General features: G+C 55.2%; 3 protein-coding genes across 3 annotated transcripts; 1 reads left to right on the top strand and 2 right to left on the bottom strand.

Annotated features, from left to right (window-relative positions):
• Positions 1–3183: 3183 nt before the first annotated feature.
• LOC117643865 (high-affinity choline transporter 1) lies at positions 3184–15036 on the bottom strand. Its single transcript, XM_034382988.1, has 11 exons — positions 14819–15036; positions 11106–11655; positions 8243–8408; positions 5591–5698; positions 5359–5514; positions 5119–5267; positions 4596–4875; positions 4296–4513; positions 4071–4174; positions 3723–3995; positions 3184–3654 (listed from the first exon to the last, which is right to left on the bottom strand). The coding sequence occupies exons 2-11, from the start codon at positions 11106–11108 to the stop codon at positions 3318–3320; spliced, it is 1794 nt and encodes a 597-aa protein (XP_034238879.1). The 5' UTR covers positions 11109–11655; positions 14819–15036; the 3' UTR covers positions 3184–3317.
• Positions 15037–17444: 2408 nt separating this feature from the next.
• On the bottom strand, positions 17445–19920 carry LOC117643425 (probable glutamate--tRNA ligase, mitochondrial). Its single transcript, XM_034382323.1, has 10 exons — positions 19779–19920; positions 19606–19693; positions 19302–19536; positions 19022–19217; positions 18732–18946; positions 18412–18634; positions 18166–18326; positions 17905–18083; positions 17678–17829; positions 17445–17587 (listed from the first exon to the last, which is right to left on the bottom strand). The coding sequence occupies exons 1-10, from the start codon at positions 19782–19784 to the stop codon at positions 17465–17467; spliced, it is 1578 nt and encodes a 525-aa protein (XP_034238214.1). The 5' UTR covers positions 19785–19920; the 3' UTR covers positions 17445–17464.
• On the top strand, positions 19899–20981 carry LOC117643427 (guided entry of tail-anchored proteins factor 1-like). The gene is made up of 4 exons (XM_034382326.1): positions 19899–20089; positions 20302–20467; positions 20556–20623; positions 20704–20981. The coding sequence occupies exons 1-4, from the start codon at positions 20009–20011 to the stop codon at positions 20887–20889; spliced, it is 501 nt and encodes a 166-aa protein (XP_034238217.1). The 5' UTR covers positions 19899–20008; the 3' UTR covers positions 20890–20981.
• Positions 20982–21135: the final 154 nt, after the last annotated feature.

Here is a 21135-nt window from a genome sequence, read left to right as displayed (position 1 = left end):
AATTTATAAATGAGTAATGTTAAATATCAGTTGATGGTGTGAATGTGTGTGCGAGTGGTATGTCCTGTGAACATGTTGCGAAAAGTTACCAGAATTTTTACCTTGTGGAGATGAAATATTTTGTAATAAAAATGCTTCAAATCAGGTTGTGTCTTTACTAATTCCCGAGGTACTGGGTTACTCCGTTCTAAAATGAAATAACCAGAGAGATCGGTTTTCCGAACTTTATTTTACAATTGACTTTCACTGCCTAGTCATAAAACTAATTCATTTGTTTTTATTGCAACGAGCGCAATAATTTAACGCTCACTTTACAATGTCTAATAATGACTTATTTTCATATACATAAATATACACAGGAATACACAAATATAACAATTTCCAACAATGCAGCACTTACTGAAAAATTGAAACGAGAGAGTCATTCCACGGCATGTTGCCAGTAGGCATTGCGTCGTAAGTAGTTCTAATACACACATAATAAATTAATCTGTCTGCAGGGGTAGTTCAACTACAGTCCCAGCATTTCACTTACTACGATATGTATAATCAAGGATACGTAATGGGTCTGTTTATCTAGCGTTTTACAAAGCGTTTATCACACAGAACCATAAAGCCGAGAAACATTTATTTCTCGCATAACAAGAGGCACTACCTGGGGCGGGTGAAAGGTACAAGATACAAGGCGGTATGTGCGTTCTTTCGACCGTCCGAATGATCCCCTTCGCGGCTACACTTCTACATTTTTCACTTATATCTGTAGCTGTTGAACTCATTTTCTAAAAATATTATTCTTGAGGTCCATGGTAGCTCCGTCCCCTGAGACCCACTGTTTTTAGGCCCTGCAATACGTGTTGCTTTAGGCCCCTTTCCCTTGCTTGTCCTTCTCCAGGGCCTCTGTTGACTCAGTCAGAACGAGGACGGAAACATTTCGTATTCAGTAAGCAGATTTTAAACTGACTGAACGAAATTTCCGTTCACAAACCTGACTAGGAACACGATCAAACCTTAAAATTTCGATTTATATGTTTTTGCCGAATACTGGTAAGCCTTCGTCAGGGCTGGAAGCATTGTTTTACCCGGTGAAACTTCTTGTCGCACGATGGCACTGGTCTGCCGTTCTGTTTGGGCGCTCCAGAGCGGCACGCTCGGAATCACTGGTAAAGTCGAACTTTGTGTGGTACACCGCAAACAAACATGGGCCGATCTACAAAACCTTTTCGAGAAAAAGAATCCGCGGATAGGAAAGGCAAGGTAAAGTGAGTTACAAACAACCGCTTGACAAGCGTAGTTAGAAACGTAGCCAGTCGACAATGGAGCTCGACTCGGCGGTCCCCTCCCAGCGCTCTACGGCCTTATACATAGAGGATACCATATTAATACTGAGAATAGATTCAAACGCGCACTCGAGGGAGGCGAGCGAGACGGTTGTATATTTTGGGCGGCAGAGAAAGGGCTTTTACACCAGTACCAGTAACAAAATTCGTACTATATCAACAAAGTTCACTCTAGACGTAAATAATATTCTCAATAATAGATTCACACGTAGAATTAAAATATTGCATAAATACTCTATTTTTTTTCTTCATAACAACGCACGCGTTTAAACAAAAATACAGACGAACAACAACAACAACATCAACAACGGCATTTGTCTACACTCGATCAACGAGTCGAACTCTACCAAACATTGATTATCACTCAAATTTATATCTGCAGACATGGCGCAAACGAGTGAAAACACAGCCTTCGTATTCATCCCCTGCCCTCGCAGCACAATCCCACTCCCCATGGCGCACCTCGCCAAGGTGGCCGTCGACTCCACACGCCCCTCACGCGTCAAAAAAAGAAGAAAGTTGGCGAGAGGGCCAGACAGCCGGACTAGTTATTTACATCCCTTACCAAAATATACCGATTCAATTTCAGCCGAAAAACATCGCGTGCCAAATCGAGTACGAAGGAGCGGGCGCCCGGTGGCAGGCAACCCATTCGGCACCTGCCTTCGCGACGGCGCAGTCTGCACCGCGCCTCACTCGGGCTGCCCCTTCCTCGCCTCCACGCACCCACAGTCAATTTCAAAAACGCCTGGAATTCGAACCGAACCGTCCTAATTTGAACCTGCCTCCAAATAAGTAACAACGCATAATACAGCTTTTATATACTTTCTGCGCATCACTCTCATATAGTTTTATATATATTTTAAGTCTATCAGACAAAAAAATAATGTACGTTCTAAGTAGTCGTGATGTAAGCTATCCTACACATCAATAGGTATCTCAGCCTTATCTGCTAGGTTGACGTGTACACAGTGCAAATTCATCTGCGCGAAACTCCAGGGGAGCCGAGCCAGGTAGCAGGGTGATGCCCGCCACAGAAACAGCTACTGATAATTTGAACAAAAAATATTGAGCTGTTTCTTTGTTTTTTTTCGAAACGTTGTTTTATGTTATTGGCGTCGTCACCCACTGCCGTATATGTACTCTATTAAAAGCGACTAACACGTCAAAAGCATCCGCTATATTCGTGGATGCCAGGTGCCTACTGCACCGCCACAACACAGCGTCGTCTCAGGAAACATTCTAGCCACACTTTTACCAAAATCTAGTAAAACAAACCAAGTTGCTGATTCCGTAAATTTTCTTCTGAAGTAACCGAAAACGGGAAAACTCTTTAAAAAAATAGTGGAGATACAGTCTAGGTTTGGTCATATTACTGAGAGAAACGCTCTGCAAATAAAAACGTTGTTTCAAATAATGTCACTTTTAGAACCCTAATGTAAAATTGAAGTATACAGATTACATGGAGAAACGCACTGACTCGTGTTGTCGAACCACATAAAGTATATGCAATACAGTTGAAACGTCAGAAAAACTTGAGTACGATTTACTGACGTTTCGTAAGTATACTGCTCCGCAGCAGAGCTAAATTTAATTTGCGGCCAATGCGACCTTTATAGTCTATTCGACTTTTGGCGTCGCTCTGGGGCAAACCACCACAAACGAAACCAAATTTTTAAAAGCCTGTTATGCAGCAGCTAATTTAATTTCTACGATTGGAGCATCGCTAACGGCGCAGTTCAGCGACAAACCTCGTTGATCAACAACACAAAGTGAAAAAACAAAAACAAAACGAAAGAAATGACCCCGAGTAGATATAGGTACTACGGTACAGAGATTGAGCACAGAGTGCGTTTACAATAACCCCCTCAAGCTTACGAAGCCATTTTGTACTTTTTGCAGACCCACGGGGGCCGGCCCGTGGGCGTTTCCTCGTCGTTCGGAAGACGCTTTTTCCATCTACAAGCAGGCCGCAAAGGCCTAGAAGCCGGTGTCGCCGCGCGGCCCGGACGGTGCGGGCACCACGCCACCGGGCACGTTGCCGCGACCGCCGCCGCCCCGGGACCCCTTGCGCAGCATCTCCAGCTCCGTGGCGTCGCCGTCGTCGTCCAGGTCCAGGGCCGGGTTGAAGCGGCCGTTGCGCTCGTCGGGGCCCACCATGGTGGCGGCGCCGTACATCTGCCCCATGGCGCCCGTCGTCATCATGGACAGCTCGCCCTCCAGCGGCTCGCCCACGCGCTGCGCGTCCTCCGGGATGTTGACCACGCACTTGAACAGGTCGTAGCCCGGCGCCAGGCGGCCTTCCTCGAACAGCCACCTGCGGAGAGCGGTCTGTTAGCAAGCAGCGGGGCAGTTTGACAATCCGAGACGCTGGACGGGGCTTACTTGGACAGGCGGGTGACGCTGTACAGCGTGAGGAGGGACAGCAGCATGGCCAAGGTGCGGAACGGGAACAGCTGCTTCTGGTTCTCCTCGTCCCAGCCGGGGAAGTGGATCCAGGCGGGGAAGCCCATGATGGGCTCGCCGCCCGACAGCCGCACCACCAGCGCCACGATGTACGCCACCAGCGACCCGTACGTGTTGCAGTGGTGCGGGAAGTGCACCACCATGAGCAGCTGCGGGAACAGGATCACGTACACCAAGTCGGAGCACATGGACCTGCAGCAGAAAAAACGAATCAGAGCAGTGTTTTTCATAGTGTCGAATCTCAATGAAGCAGGGTGCGTCACCTACCACAATCCGTAGATGGAGGGGATGGTGAGGGCCATGACAGTCGCCATCACGCCGACCACTAAGATGCCTACTCGCATCACCCAGATGATTTCCATTTCGGAAGCCTGCAACAATAGTCCCGGGTTTACTCTAGTCACACATTTCCGAGCCAACCCTCGCACATTTTCCTCCTAACTTTCACTTGCTACAAAATTCATATTCGGACGTTTTTTAAAGCCTACGCACCCGCTGCCTGAAGATGAGCTTGTACACGTTCCGGGCGAACATGGAGCTGGCCGAGAGCACCGAGGAGTCCGCAGACGACATGACGGCCGCGGACACGGCCCCCAGCCCGAAGAAGGACACGAAGTCGGGCGTGAGGTACTGCAGCACCATGGGCAGGATCATGGCCGTCTCGGACTCCGTGAGCGGCCACGGCCCGCTGTACCCGGTCTCGTTCCAGGCTGCCGGAAAAGCACAAGTTCGTCACGTTCTTCCTCAAGGCCGCGCGTTATCGGGGCGGTGCGGTTCGTGGCGGCAACTTACGCGTGGCCTTGGCGATGGCGCCGATCATGACCGGGGGGATGGCCATGCCGAAGCAGCCGATGGCCGCCACGTACGACAGCACCTGCGCCCTGGAGGCCGTCTTGCTGGACAGCACGCGCTGGAAGTACACCTGCCAGGGGATGCCGCCGAAGATGAGCAGCAGCCCGTAGTCGATGTACGAGGGGATGTCCTTGCCGTCCACGTGCCCGATCCAGTCGTGCTCCACGTCCTTCAGGGAGCCCACGATGGGGTTCATCATGGCGAACGGGATGCACATCCACTGCAAAAGGGAGCAGCAGTGTCACTTTTTTTTGGCAGCGTAGTGGGGTGTGTGAAGAAGTCAACTCGCGAGGGGCACACGCGATGCCGGGGTATTCTCAGCCCTCGCGTGACCGACGTGAACCGCGCGGCTCATTACCTCCGCGCGCCAATCGAAGTGCCACGCACTCTCTCTCTCTCTCTCTCTCTCTCTCTCTCTCTCTCTCTCTCTCTCTCTCTCTCTCTCTCTCTCTCTCGCACTCACCAGGCCGATGAAGATGCAGAAGAGCTGGATGACGTCGGTGTAGGCGACGCTGTACAGGCCGCCGAACAGCGTGTAGAGCACGGCGATGCAGGCCGACAGGATGACTGACGTGGACTGCTCCATGTTGATGATGACGGAGAGCGTGGCTCCTGTGGCAGAGGCAGCCAAAGCGAGGCGGTCAAAGGGGGTTCGGTCAAAGGGGGCTCGGTGCGTTGTTTTTGTGTGCGTGTCTCTGTTTACCTAGCGCCGCTAGGATGCCTGCCGCCCAGAACACCTCCCCGCACAGGGCGGGCAGGAACAGGAGCCCGCCCATCCTGGAGCCGAACGAGTCCTGCAGCGGGTCCAGCATGGTGACGTAGCCCTGCGCCCGCATCTGGTTTGCGAAGAACAGCCCGCCTGGAACAAAGAAGGTTTCGTCGCACTACGCGCTCCTTTCCGCATTTCGGCGGGAATCGACGACGCAGGCACTCACCGAAGACGAGGCTGAGGGCGTAGCCGAAGGGCGCCTGGCACCACACCAGGCCGTGGCTGTAGATGGCCTCGGCCGTGCCGTTGATGTAGCCCCCGCCGACCCAGGTCGCTGCAAACACAACACAGTCAGCCACCTGTTCACTCTTGTTAGCAGAGAGACGGTCCGGGTGCGAGAGAGACCGCTTGACGCCCTTCCAACGCCCGGGGAGCAGCGTGGGATTTGGGTTAGATGAGGAAGGACGGGGCGAGGCGTTTGGTAGTCAAGCACAAAGCAACTCCTGCTGAAAGATCCACGCGTGCCAAGTTCCGAGAACAGCCCCCGCACTTGGACCGCCACCGCCGTGGAGCCCCTGGAGGCCCGAGAGCTCCACCTCGCCACCCCAGTGGGGTCCCCACCCCACGCTACCGCTCGCCAAGCCAGACACCGACAAATGGCGGGGAACGGGTCGGAAAGCCAGGTAATCTCCAGCCAGCTTCCGGCGGCCTCGGAGGCTGCAGCGACCTGCCACGGCTGGAGGCTCGAAGGCCACCGTCGAGGTTCCCCTCAAAGAAAGGTCCTCTCTTGTGGCGGCTGAGGAACATGGTGGCTCGGGTGCTCCACCCCGCCCCGCCCCACCCCGCCCTGCCTCACTGCGGAGAAAAGGCGTTCCACAGCTCGGATCGCATCTCGTGGGTGGGTCCCGTATCATCTTGCACACTCAAAGGCCTTCTTCTGCTTGAATGGGGGGTGGGGCTGCCTGCCTGGCTGGCCTGGCTCCAGTGACGGCTGGCCCCGTTTCTGCTAAGCGATGGCCTTGCCAGCCCCAGAATGAGCCCCATGGGGATGGCAATGTCTGCAAGAAGGTGTCACGTGACGGTCGCCCCCTCCCACTCCTCCTCGTCATCGTGACGGCGCCGCCTAAACGTTTCCAGTGATCCAACCCCCGCACAAGTGGCCTTGAAGGCCAGTGCAGGGGGACTCTGAAAGGTCTTCGCCTGTACCGTGTTCTAGAAAAGATCTTGAATGAACCACTTGGTGATTTAGTACCAACATTCGAGTCCCTTCTTCAAACTACGGACCGTCAACACAGCCCTCCAAACCAGCGGATCCACTCTACAAAAAATGTCCTGTCAACGCCGTTAATTTATTACCAATGTTTGCTGTTATGCAATTCACGGCGTTTGCTGTGAACTAGTTCACGGCGTTCACTGTGTTCTCAGTTACAGTGTTCACTGTGATCTGGCCACAGTAAACGCCGTGAATTGGAGCCTGATTTGCAGTACGTCGGTGCTCAGCGACGTCATCCTCACAGTGTTTACTGGGGACCAGATCACAGTGAACACCGTGAACAAAATCACAGTGAATCCCGTGAGCAGATCACAGTAAACGCTGTGAATTGACCTACAGTGAAAACTGGTAATAAATTAACGGCATTTACAGGACATTTTTGGTAGAGTGTCGCTTTCGTTCCTCTGTCTCTCTCGCACCTGTGCGGAACGAGTTCCTAGGTGCGAGAGAGACAGAGCGGCGAGGTGCTGTTCGTGGCTGTGCGGGGGGAGCGAGAGGGAGCGCCTCCGACATGGCAGGGCGGGCCCGAAAGGCAGACGATCATTTGTGGTCCAGCCATTAATGGCAATCGTAATCGCAATCGCCTTGCGGGCGGGCCGCCCCGTCGAGCGGCCGTGCGTTGCGGCACAGCCTACCCCGCGGTCCGCAGGCGTCAGGCGGGTGCGGACCGAAGCGACTGCGGAGACCCCGCAGCGCAGGACCGCTTCAGCGAATGTTCCTCGCTTCTTTCTTAGCGTGAGCCTTCCTTTTTCACCAGGATCGTTTGCGCGGATTCACCGCCCTCCCGCGTAAAATGCCGAGACTTGGTGATCTCACCAGGGAACGCGGAAAACGGGCGCTTTGAATTGGAGCGCCGTGATTGGCCGTGGGGAGCAATCCACTGGCCAATCTCCTTGCGAAGCCCAGCAAGGCGGCGGGCCACGGTGCTTGCGCTCAGCAAAGTCAACACGTTTCCCAGCGCGTTTCAGTTTGCCCAGGGCGCCGGCTGACGTCATGGCTTCGTTGTCTTCGAAGTCGCAGGCAGCCGCAACGTGCGGAGCGTTAGGAATGGGATGGAGAGTCTGGCTCATTCAGCCCCAGCCTTTCCAGCTCCAGAGCCCCCAGGCGCCCCGCCAGAACTCGTGCGCGGCCCACCGCGGCCTGCCTGCAATTTGCTATGTATTATCGCTCCGGAAACTACGTCTTTTGTCTTGTTCCCGGCTTTATCGTGCCGTTGCTCTGTCTCCCTCGCGCTCACGGGCGGGTGGTCTTTAGGGGTCCGAGAGAGACGGGGCGACAAAATGCCGTGTGCGGAATCAGTAGTCAGCAGCGTTCCATAAATCGCCGCGGGTGCTACACGACAGTGGCGCCCCCGCCCCGCAACGCACCCAGGACCAGAAGACCGGTGGGGGCGGTCGGTCAAAAGCCCGGACCGGTTTTGTCACTAAGTGGGACTTAAACGATCGTGTGACCCCACCAATGGATTGCTCTCCGAACGAGGAATCGATTGGTGGGGTCACACGTTTGGTTCGAGTCCTTTTGAGCGACTCTGAAGCTCAAAACGCGTCTCGAGTTTTGGCCGCCTGCGCCGGTCTTCTGGCCCACTGTGTAGCCGAAACTACTCACCCGTCATGGTGAAGATGCCGACGAACAGGCCGATGCTCCTGCCCGCCAGCATGACCTCATCCTCCGAGTTGTTGCCCGCCTCCTTCTTGCGCCCGGCCCAGATGCCCACGGCCAGGATGAGGATGTAGAAGAGCACGATGCTGATGAAGCCCGCGATGTTGAAATCCTGCGAGAGGGGCACAACAAACGGGCCGGTGTTTTTAACTGGGTACGAAAAGCGCGGCCGCCAGCAGACGGACGGCGGCGCAGTTTAGAACAGAATTAAACTTTTCCCATTCACTGCCTCGTCAGTTTCGTTGTGGACTAACCTGAGCACCCCCTCCATGGCCGCATCCCCACCCGGCCCCACCCCACCTCGTTCGCAGTGATGCCGAAAAGGGCGCCGCAAAACCACCACAAGAGCCACCCCGAGGGGCCTCCTGGCGATAAATACTCGTCTTTGACTAGGGCAGTTCATTCCCGCCTAATTTGGCAGTGCCCTCGTCGGCATGCAGACCGCGTCCGCGCGTCGCGGGCGCCCTGATGGGGGATCACTAGCGCCCCAGCGGCCGCGTCGGCAGCGGACCTGACGGATGGCCTGCGCGAGCACCAGCCAGCCCAGGGCCCTGCAGGGCCAGGGGGCCTCGGCGGGGTCATTATTTGCCGAGTTGAAAATAACTCTTTCCATTAGGCACGCGAGCTGGGAATAAAGAATAAATGGAATGGCCGCCGCGAAGGCGGTCAGAAATGAAGCGGATTGAAGGGCGGGGCGAACCGGGCAGTAGGCGAGGTCTGTTGGGACGGACAATTAAGTTTAAGGCAACATCGTGGCTTGCCCCTCCTAGGGGAACCATCATGCGTTCGATTCGAGCCCTGCCAGAGGAGGCACCTCGAAAAGTGTCAAGACATGCCCTCCAGGCCAGCATACAGTGTGGCGGGGGAGCCGCTGCCCGGACCAATTTACTGACAGTCTGACTGGAGAGCGCGTTCGTCGCTGTGTCTCTCTCGCTCCCATGCAGGTCGCTCCACGAGTGCCTGCTGCGATGTGTGTTTGCGTTGCAGTGCCGCGGCGATCCCGTTTAATTAGCACAGTGGCCGCCACGGGACGCTTTGCTTGTCGCGCCGTCTCTCTCGCACTCGTGGGGCCCCCGCGGGGGTGCGAGAGAGAGAGAGGCCGCTGGGAGTGAGCCTGTCCGCAGCGAGCAGGGCGCGCTTTGTCCCCGGCGTCCGCGGCGTCCGCGGCGTGCAGGTTGCCCGTCCAACCCCTTTGATCAGCCACCGCGCGCCGCTGCGCCATTCGCCATTTAATAAATTGGACGGGGCCGGAACGCGCTGCCCGCGGCAGGGCTGGGGCTGCAGATTCCGGGAGTCCTTTGGTGTCTCTCTCGCACCCACGCGGAACGCCCCATGAGTGCGAGAGAGACAGAGCGATGCGAACGACTCTCGTTCCCGACGACTCGTACAACATGTCTGACAGCAAGGCCAGCACCACAGCAAAGCGTGGCGGCAGGCTTTCAAACGACAGCGGCGGTTCGCTTTGTGCCTCGCAGACATGAAGCCGATGATTGGCCTCTTTTTCCTCTCCCCCTGACGTCAGCGTGACGTCATAGCCCGACAGGTGCACCGCATAGCAATGGATATTGAAACGTTTGGCCGGCGAGGGCTCGGCCAGAGGCTCGGCTCGGCCAAAGGGCCCAAAGGGGTGCCGAAGGAAGGCTTTAATCCGTCGGTATCGATTGCAGTCGGCGGCGGCAGTCATTCCTAGGGCCAGGTGGACCTCCCTCCCCTCTTTTCCCCGTCCTCGGCAGTGCGACACAGCCAGGGCGCAGCCTCGCCGGTGAATGCACGAAGCCCTGTCCCGGCCAGGGCGCAGCCAGCGTGCTGCACCAGGGGGCCGCGTTGGCTCGCTCAGTAGGTCTGAGTACGGAAGACCGGGCCCGGAAACGCGGTGAAAAAATTCCGCACTTGAACCTCCAAGTAGGGCTCTGACTTTTGCCCGGGTACCCGGGTTACCCGGGTAACCCGCCCGCCCGGGTTGGACCGGGTCCGCGGGTAGACCCGGGTACCCGGGTTTGCGGGTAAACCTGTGGACCAGGGTACCGTCTGCGGGTCTACCCGGAGCCTTGGATCCGCCGCCCTGGCAGTAGGCAACACGCAGTGCGCTCCAGTGGGCCGTGTTGCCTACTGGCAGGGCGGTGGATCCAAGGCTCCGGGTAAACCCGCAGACCCGGGACCCGGGTCCACAAGTTTACCCGTAAACCCGGGTCTTACCCCGGCGAGCCGGACCCGCGGTCCGGGTTTTTAAGAGCTCTACCTCCAAGACCAAGGCGAACTTGGGCGTCTACAGTGTCTTTGTTAAAACACGGACTGACCCAGCGGGCGCCCGAGATCGCCCGAGATCGCCGGGAGGGGAAGGGGGTGGAATCGACCCCTGGCGCTGCCCGCGCGCTGCCCGCGCGCTGCCCGGGGCCCGCGGGCTGCAGCCTGTGTGCCAGTTGAATCGCTCTGTAGCGCCCCTCTGGACCGGCCGAGTGGCCTGTTTTCAAATCGCCCTGTTGAGGTTTCAATTGCTTTGCCGTCCGTGCTCGACTGTGCTCGGCCGTGCTCTGCTAAAACAACCCACACTTCGAAAAAAAAAGTTGTTTTTAAAAAAGGGAGAGAAACTGTTTGGCTGTGGAACAGAACTGTCTGCGACGTGCGACGTCGAGGCGCAGAACGAGGTCAAGTTCCCCGAAGGCCAAAGGACCGCCACGCACGAGGCTCCCCCTTCGGGGTCCCCCCTCGCCCTTCGCAGTGGCGGTGCAGGGAGGGGCCCTTCAGGCCCTTTCCCTTTCGCAGGGACAGGTGGGCGAAGGGCCGCGTGGCCGCAGCCGCAGGGACTCACCATGGCTGCTTCTGCTACCCGCGAAGGTCCTTGAGGTGAGAGAAAAGGACGATGATCCCCCGGTGCGATGCGATGCGATGAGTTCGCACCAAACTTGCCACTCACACGGTCTCACAGTTTTTTCTTCTTCACTAGTCCGTAAAAAATAACTCGTCTTCTCTAATATATATTATTTAAAAATAACAATTATATCCTTTGAACACAACAAGATTCTATCGATTTACAATATTTCTTATGACTGTAGCAACAAACACGCCCTCTCGCTCTCACTCAATAATTATATATCATTTAAACCTAGGACAAGCTAATATTGTTTCTCTAAGCCTAATGTGCGCTGCCGCTTCGCCGCTGTGTGAGTCAGTCGGTTCGTTGCGCGGGGGGCGCGGGGGGCGCGGCGGCGGTCGGAGCGGCCCAGTGGCAGCAGTCGCCCCAGCGAAGGGAGGTCTTCTGAGAGGGGCTGTTCCGTGTCCTATACCCTAGGCCGCACATGGGGGCGGGGGGGACTCATAGGCAGCGCGGGCCTGAGGGCCTTTACTCCGTGGTGCCCAACCTGCAACAAGAAAGCACAAGCACAGTCAGTCTCGGCACTTTTGAAAGAAAAAAGCCTTGATTATTTTCCGCTTCTATTGAGCTATATTTATCGTGTGGTTTGGCCCGTTCCGCCTCTGCTCTCGCGTTTCCGCCACCTGAAGGGCCCCGCGTTGCTGTATTTAATTTTAAGGCGGCGACGTCGAGCGAACACGCGTCACGTGCTCCGATCTGGCGGAAAATGGGCGCCGGGGGGCAAATCGGGAAAGCGGCAAACCGGCGGCAGACTGGTGCCCGAGCTGGTGCCGAGAGTCGTTTTCCGTCCCTCTCGCACTCACGGGGCGTGCCGTGCAGGTGCGAGAGAGACGAAGCGGCGAACGCGGCCAGGAGGGTAATTACAAAGTTGCCGGCGAACGGGAACGGGGCGGCCCCACATGAGTGAATGACACGCCTCGCTGCCGCCACGCCACGTCTAAGCCACGTCTAAGCCACGTCTAAGCCACGTCGCGACGGCGGGCCGGGGCGATGGAATTAAATGGATCAAAAAAGAGGGGGAGGGCGGCAACACTCTGCGCGCACAAATCTTGAGGCGAAGTTGAAGTGACGGTGAAGAACTGTCAGGTTGAAAATTCAAACCGAACGGGGACTAGAAAAGTAGTCGATAGCGTGGGGGAAAATAGCTGAGAAAATGTGGCGCTGAAAGTCATAGGGGATGCCCACGGCGGGACAAGCACGCTGATGAAAACAAACCCTAACCTGTAACAGGCCACAACACTGTCAAGAGTGGGGGTGTCTCAAGGGCCGGGAGGGAAAAGGGTTGAGGGGTGGAGGGGTGGAAGGCGGGGCGGCGCGCTGGCGGGTCAGGGTAGGGAGGATGCGAGCCACCAGGCCTCGGCTAGCCTCGGCGCGCCGAGGGACCGCGACCGTACCGCGACACTGCGAAATGAAAATAGGCTTGCAAATGGTCCGTTCACGGCGTTTACGGGCCATTCCGGGGCACGGACACCACACCCTTTGCTCTGCACTCTGCAGGCCCATAAGGGGTCGTAAATACGCTTCCCGTCTGGCTGCTGTTTTTGTCCCCCCCCCTCTCTCTCTCTCTCGCTCTACCCGTGCGGGTTCAAGGTGGGGGTCCTCCCGGTGGGGACGTGCCTTCTCGAACCCACCCCCGAGAAGGGGACCCCGCGGACGGTCCCAAAACCCCACCATCATCGCAGCCGAAATCGAGAACCGGGAAAATGGATGGCCATAGTCTCGGAGGACAGGGGCCAGGGGGCCAGAGGGCCAGGGGGGCAGAGGGCCAGGGGGCAGAGGGTAGGGGGCTCGCCCCGGCCGTGGGTAGCGTAGAAATCCCAGAGAAACCTTACGTCGTGCCATACATAGGGGCGGGGGCCGCGGGGGCACCCAGTTGACTGGCCGGCACGGCCCCCGCTACGCTGCCGGATTATCGGATTTAGGCAGAATTCCAACGGACGGAGGTGGCGGAGGTGGTTGAGGGGGAGGGGTCGAAGGAGCGGGAGTAATCGCAGAGAAAGAAATCACATTGGAAATGGGGCAGAGGAGGAGGGGCGCCAAGCGACTTGGAGGGAAGTTAGGTTAGGGCGGGGGAGGGAGGGGGAGGGAGGGGGCGTACGCGGTTGGAATGCGATGCGCCGCTCCACCTCAGCCGGGGACGCCACACCAGGCCACACCGCGCCGAGCCGAGCCGACCCAAAGCCCTGTCTCATGGCCCGTCACACGGAGCCACCGCCGCCGCGGCACAGACAGAGACAGACAGCGTGGTGCGAGAGAAACGGCGGCGCTCACACCCCGTGCCGCTCAGCCCCGGCCTTCGGATGGCAATCGGGCGTGTGCAAGATAGCGTTCATCACTGAGCGGGCATTACTGCATCACAGAGCCTTTAGAGCGGGGGTCATCTCCATGCTGCTCATTAGCTGCAACGGCATCCCCTGCTCGAGAAGCTCTAGCGCAGGAATGAGAGGGGACAACGCCGCTACACTGTCATCCAGAGAATGTGACGTCATATTCGTCACAACGTGACATCGTGTTCAAACGAATGAGACGTCATGACGTCACATTGGTGGAATGCAGTCTCTGTCTCTCTGCGCTCGGCAAGTCGCCCTCGCTACCGCCGGGGCAGCACGCCTTATTGATGGAAGCCAACGGCGTAGACGCGAGGCCAAACCGCGAAACCGCGGACGCATCAGGGCGCCGCCCCCCCCCCCCCCCCCCTCGCCGCGGGGGGCAGCGGCGGGTCAGGCCCTGACGATGACGTCACCGAAGGGGCTGGCGCTCGCTGCGCTGGCGGAGGCAACGTCTGGTTTGCATTTTTGTGGGCCACGGGCTGCCAAGGGGTGGTCGGGGTGCCCAAAGGTGGGGGTGGCTTGGGCGGGGCGGTGTGCCAAAGGTCAGACCGCCGCGCCGCGCGCCGTGCGCCGTGACCGCGTGTGTAGCACGCCAGCAGGGCCAGCAGGGCCAGCAGGGCCCGGGCCAGGCAGTCTGGATCAATGGAGGCGAGGCGTCCTTTCTGGGGGCACCGGGGCGGGGGGAGGGGGGGGCGCTCCCCGGGAGCGGGAGCCTGGCGATGAGCGTCATCCCGCCGCGACGAGGCTCTCCGCCGGGCGCGTGGCGTGGGAGAGCTGGGAGAACTGGGAGAGCACCGAGAGCACTGAGTGCGGCCCACGCCGCGCGGTGGCCTGAAAAATGACCCGGCAGTTTGGCATTTGGAAGGGGGCAGGTGTCCGGGTGACGGGAATAGACGCGGCCGAAAGGTTACGCGGCAGGGCCACTGGAAGCTCGCGAATGAATAGCAACTGATAAACGCATTGGCGAAGAAACGCGCTGGAAGAGACAAGGGGCACACGCGGGGGACTCGCACGTGGGCCGGCGGGGGGAGGGGGAGGGGTGGGGGTGGGTCGCCAGTTCGGGTCACCTGGTGGGGGGACAGCGGCCTCACTTCTGGGGCCGTTTCCGTGGATGGGCAATCCTCGGCGTGATTTTCCGCGACGACAACCGGGGCCGTGAAACGTCGGAGACAGCGACACACACAAACAGGAGCACAGCGTACGCAGAGACACTGGCACGCCCAGCCGCAATCGCCGACCCAGGCCTGCCTCAACCAACAGTGGCGCGGCGGGCAGTACGGGGGCGGGTCAAACGAAATCGGTGCGATAACATTAACTCACCTCAACCCCGCCGCGGTGCAGCGCCGGCGGCACACACTCTCACACTCACTCGCGCGCACACAGTGTGCCACACACACACGCGCACGCACACTGTCGCACACAGACGCACTCCGAGGCGCCGCGACGCTCTGCGACGCTCTGCGTGGTCGGCGTCGTGCAGGGTCGCGTGGCGTCGCGGGGCGCTGCGACACTTGGAGCAGCAGTCCGGTCCGGGCCCCAACGCGCGGACGACTACCGACACCGGGGGGGCTGCCGGGGGCGGGGGTGGGGGGCGGCCGGGGGCGGCTCGGGGGCGGAAGGACCCCATCGGGCCTGCAGGTAGCCAGCCCTCTCTCCGACGCCGTGCTCCGCCGCCCCGTGCCCCCCGCGGCCTGTCTCTCTCGCACCGCCGTGCTGCCCCATAGGGGGCTCTCACTCGACCCGTGACCTCGACTGGCTTGGGTATACCCACCCGTGTCCGCGCGGGGGGCGGCGCGGGGGCGGCGCGGGGGCGGCGCTAGGGGCGGGCTCTGGCTGCGCGGCTCGAGGGGTGGGGGCGCGCGCTCGGCCGGCCCGGCCTCTCGTATTGATTGTCGGCGGGGTGGGCCCCGGTGGGGTGCGGCGCGGAGAGCCCCCATTGGGGCGCAGCTCCAGGACCCGCCGCCGCGTCCGCCACTCACAGCCCGGCTGGGGCCCCCGCAGCCCCGCGCCCCCACCACGCCGCGCAGCGCGCCGCCGCCAGCGCCAACCCGCGAGCGCGCAGCTGCTAGACAGCGCGGCGTCCGCGTCGCGGCTCCATTCCGTCCACTCCGCGGAGGGAGGCCCCGAAGGGGTCCCGAAGGATCCCTGCAGGATTCCCGTAGGATCCCTCGAATGATGACCGAAGGGTTCCCGGAGGATGCCTTGATGCTACCCGAAGGGTTCGCGCTGGGTTCCCACTGGGCTCGCCAACGGTTCCCGAAGGATTCCTCCTTGTCTTCGAGCCTAAAGCGTGTTGAGTAGTGAGCAGACTAAGCGCAGCCCCTTGCGTGCCGCCGTAGACACTTTGACGAAGATGGTGTCGGTCAAGTTGAAGCCTCGGGGTGGGAAACTCATGGCATGCTCATGGCGCAGCGCGACTTAAGTTGTTTGAAGTGTTGGAAGGGTACGGGCTTCCCGCCACATCCCGCCGCGCGAGCCTCGCCGTCAGCACCCACCCTACGGTCCCTGCGGCCTACGGCCAAGCCTACGGCCCTGCAGGATGAGAGAGGCACCACCGGAGGAAGTGAAGACAAAGTGCCACGATAAGTCGATCAATGGCAACATGAAGATGTGTCCCGTCTGCCTGTTGTCTCGACTAGTGCCAAGCTAGTGCCCCAGTCCCGCCACCCCCACCCCCTCGCCTCCCCCACTCTCGCGCGACCCTCAACCTCCCCATTCATAACGCAGCACTACCCCCACCTGCCCCTTCGCAGCCAGAGCACAAAGACTCGAAGGGGCCGGTGTGTATAGCACCCTCGAGGACGTCGACACATTAGCCGTGCGGCTAAGGCAGTGGCTTCATGACACGAAGGTCGAAGGTTCGTTTCAGGATCGTGTCTCCAAGTTTTTCCTCTCGATTTTGGCCGAGCGAGGCGCCCGCCGACCCGAAATGATGAGGCCCATTCCCCGGAACAGCCAGTAGCAAATAGCGGACGCACGGGGTGTGGTAGACTGAGTGTGAGAGTCCGACATCTCTCCGCTCTCGGCCAGAAAGAGCTGCGCGGAGTGCGGAGAGCGCCGTGGGAGTGGGCGACCCGGCTGCAGCCGCGCGTGCTGGTTGCCCGCCCCGCAGGCGCTCTCTGCGGCGCAGCGCTCACCCTCGCTCTCTGGGAGATTCAGCGAATGCTCGCCCCGCCCACGCTCTGCGTCCATCCCTCGACTTTGCCACGCTTTGCTTTCGCTGCAGAGGCACGGGACGGGCATCCCGAGTCTCGTTTTCGAGGTGGGCGTCCAGCGTCAGAACGTGCAGCCCCAATGAAGTTGCCTGAATCAATGCGAGGGGAGGGGGAGGGAAGGGACAAGGGGCGAAGAAGTTTGGGGCACGTTCGGGTAGTGCCTCGGCCCTCGGGCATATTCCACCCACAGGCAGGCCTCTGCGGCTGTGGAGCCTTGCGGCTGATTTGTCCACCAGCGCGCGCGCATCGTTTTGTCCCCGAGGTACACGACGTACGCGTGGTCTCCGTGTCGACTCATTTTTTCCGGTTCGCAGCGAGGCCGTGGTGTCGCGGTCGCCTCGGGGCTGCTAGGCGGCTAGGCTGCGAGGTGGTTGGCGGGGTGGTGTCGAGGCGCGGGACTAAATCTTTGTTAGGATGGCTCGGCGTAGAGCCTGTGGCCTGCCCTGCGGGGGCGGGGCGGCCAGGTCCGTGGCAGGCCGCCAGCAGCACTAGCGAGGGAGTTGCGGCGACGGGCTGATTACGGAGTGTAAAAAATTGGCAGCATTAGTCTACATTATCGTGAAGTTGCGCGCGAGGGTCGAAGTGTCTGCCACAGGGGGCCCTGCCGCCCTGCCCTGTCCGAAGGGTAGGGACAGGGACTGGCCCAGGGTAATTGAGTCATGCAGATGGAGGGGCAGGCGTTTCTCACGAAGCAATGTCATGGCAGACTCTATTTAAGAAGAATTCCAATCTATTGTATTGTCTCATTTATTTATGAAAGTTGGGTATCAGAATTCAATCTCTTTTTCCGCAGTGCTTGTGCGGCTAGTTGGAGACGTAATGTGGCTTCCTCTTTACCAATGTTGTCAATCAGTTCAGCCACAGGAGGGCCAGCCTAAAAAGTTAAGAAAATTAACACATAAAAAAACAATTATGTAAAAAGTAAAGTTTCTTCACTTTTAAAAATTTGACTAAGATTCTTTACCTTAAGACCGCAAAGGGCAGCACGCAAACTTTTCATAGCAGAACGGTAATTGAGGTCTACAGATTTGCAATGGTTCTTAATGGCCTCTGCAAAGCTGCCCTTATCTGTGATATTTACTTTGGGGATACAGACTGAGGCTTCCTCCAATACACCTAGAAAAATCATTTGGTTCTTTCAACACACAGATGTAGGTTCAATGAAAGCAACAGCTCCAAAAATAATCTTACTTGCAAATTTTTCAGGTGAATCCTTTACAGTTTCTAGTAGAAGTGTATGAGATGGTTTAAACCAAATGTATTTGAGGTCATCACCAATAAAGTCCTCTAAGCGAGACATTCGAGGCAACCCCCACTGAAGTAATCTGATTAAATTGGCATCTGATAGAGTAGGAGAATTTGGTGATAATCTACAAACAAATCAGGAGAACAAAGAATAAAATGCAATTTTGAGCCCAAATCCAGAAAGCATGATGGAAATAAGCTGCTTACTCCCCGTTGTTCTTCTCAAGAACTAGATTCCTCAGTTGTCTACACAGAAGTTTTAAACTTTCTGGGTTTTGTAGCTTCCTATCCAATTCCAATCGATTCAGCCGTGTTAATCTGTCTAGATCAACTTTACATGAGCTTGTATGCAGGGAAGAAAAATTAAACTGTTGAACGAACAAAACCATTAAACAGAGAAGAAACAATTTCAGGAGGAATAAATTTATCTGAATAATATCACTTGGAATGCACCTGTTTGATAAGATCTTGCATGGTGTAAACTGTGGCCTCACCACGTTCTCGAATGAATCCTCCCCCAAATTCTGTGACAAAACTAAGTAATACTTCAGGAAAAACACCAGTTTGTTTGAAATGCTGAACATCGATATCCCCCTGACGCTTAGATAGTTTGGTGCCATTACTGTTCATGAGCAGCGGCAAATGGCCAAACTGTGGAGGTTTCCATCCAAAAGCTCTAATGAAGAAAAACGAGAGAGAAATGCACAGTTAAAAACCGCTTACAGAAAAGACAGCTATTATAGCGGCATCAAAGTTCAAACTCAGGTACTCACCTATATAACTGTAAATGCTTTGATGTTGAGATCTGCCACTCCACCCCTCTTAAAACATGTGAGATTTCCATTAGATGATCATCAATTACACATGCTAAGTGATAAGTGGGGAAACCATCACTCTTCAGAATAACAGGATCCCCTTCAATTGAAGCTGTATCTAGGACTATTTTTCCATACACAATGTCTTCAAACATATCAGGACCAGCCTCCAACTGAAATACAACATAATATGAACTAATATAATTTTTTTTATTAAAAGAAAATTAATTACTGTAAAAGACACTTACTTTGAAACGTATACAATGTGTGGTTCCTGTGGAAAGTTTTTCAGCTATTTCATCAGAGCTCAAACTGCGACAACGATTGTCATAACGAGGCACAGCTCCCCTGCGTACAGCTTCTCGTCGCAAAAGTTCAACACGTTTGTCAGAACAGAAACATCGATAAGCAGTGCCATTCTCAATTAAACGGTTCGTATTGTCTCTGAATATATCAGATGAAATTAGAAATCCATGGAACACATTGCTTTAGTCCATTATTCATTTTTCATTAGAAAGCCTAGCATACCTGTAGTGGTCAAGTCTCAGAGATTGAACGTAAGGACCATAAGATCCACCCTTTGACGGACTTTCATTGGGTTCAATACCCATCCACAGGAGGTCACTCTCTATAGCTTCTGATGCACCTGGAACAATTCTCGTCTGATCTGTATCCTCTATCCTTATGATAAAGTTTCCTGCATTTGCTCGAGCAAATAGAAAATTGTACAGAGCTGTTCGGAGACCTCCAAGATGTAAACGACCTGCAAAATGTATTGTCAGTCACCGATCAGTTTAAGAGATATTTTTAAAAATAAAGTTCAATTTCTTACCAGTAGGACTGGGCGCAAATCTCACTCTCACATCACTGCTAAGATTTCTGCTAAGTTTAATGGAAAAAGCTGATATCATTCTTGAAGACTGTAAACAGAAACATAACCCACTGAATGAAATAAATCCATTTAAACAAAAACAGAATGGGATGCCAACTTAAAATGAACCGCACATTCATTTCTTCGGACCAAATGACACAAAATAAAGACGTCAATCAGAGTTCTGGACAAAATGATTCAATGAAACCATAAAACATGCATTAAATACTGTGCTGTCGTCTGCTGCGTACTATGAAAAGTTTATGTGCTACTGGAGTACGAACGAAGAGTACGAGAAATTGAGAGTGGGAACTTTATTGTTTATGTTTTTGCTAACTACCGATTTCCTTTATTTCATTCCATTATGTACGTGAATTTTACTTTGTTTTTTGGGACAACCTTGCTCACTGTGATGGCGTCCTTTTCATCAGTAGTCGTAAAATACGTGAGTATTGTGTATCATAACTTAGCTTCAGAGATACTAGGTTATATACCTATGTTTCTGTCTGTCGACATTACTTTATTTGAAGTCTCATCGTCTTATCATGGTTTACATATGTACCTCAAATTATTATTTTTAACACAGACAACACGTTTCTTTTCATTTTGCCAATTCCAATAATTCATTCGTATTATGCGTTTATGTTTCTGCTCCAGACACTCAACGCTATTTTCCAAGAAACCAATCATTTGAGGGACATTCGAGAAGAAATATCTGCAGTTCGTACAGAAATGTCAAAAATTTCGATGATGGATGAGTTTGCCAAACACGCTCGTCTTCAAAGAAAGCTCATTAAGTTGCAGGATGAACTGAAATCAGAAAGTAAGTTTTTCCTTTATCCAAATTTACTTATGTCTTTTGGTTTTTGATTTCAATTATATTTTTTTAAATGTCTTTTATATTTTTTCAGAAATGATAGTTTCGAGTACAAAACTGAAGTACAAAGTCTTAATAGGTTCAGGGGCCTATGTATCAATGGTATGGTATCCAGCATATTTCAAGTAAATATCAACTTTCTATTATTTTGTTTTTTTTAAGTGTTCATGGTTTTCTTGCAGGGACTTGGTATGCTTCTTATGGCATACGTGTTTCGCTCTGAGCCAGTCTTGATTTTGCCTGATAAGTGGCTCTCACCTTTCTCATGGATTATATCGTGGCCTTGTGAATTTGAAGGGGCAGTGAGCACTCTCTTCTGGATATCCGTTTGCGGATCTGCATCGCGGCTTGTTGCTTCCAAATTTTGATTTGGGGTTTGTGAATGACTTATCAAGACTGACTGTTGAGTCCTCTGTGACAAGTTTTACATTTTGTTAATTAAAAATATCTGCCTCAGTTACTGGTGGTATTCACTTTTTAGGTGTGTTCTCTTGTATACTTGTCTGGATCAACTTTTTTGTCTATAGACAAAAGGTAAACCTGACATACAAAGGGGGCCGGGAGACCGTCGATACCCCATGTGCCTTGGGAAGACACCGTGCCACACATGGGGT

This window comes from Thrips palmi, unplaced genomic scaffold (genome assembly GCF_012932325.1).
Source record: "Thrips palmi isolate BJ-2018 unplaced genomic scaffold, TpBJ-2018v1 HiC_scaffold_17, whole genome shotgun sequence".
Taxonomy (NCBI): Eukaryota; Metazoa; Arthropoda; class Insecta; order Thysanoptera; family Thripidae; genus Thrips; species Thrips palmi.
Note: the sequence above shows the minus strand (reverse complement) of the source record. Positions and strands in the feature narration are given on the sequence as shown.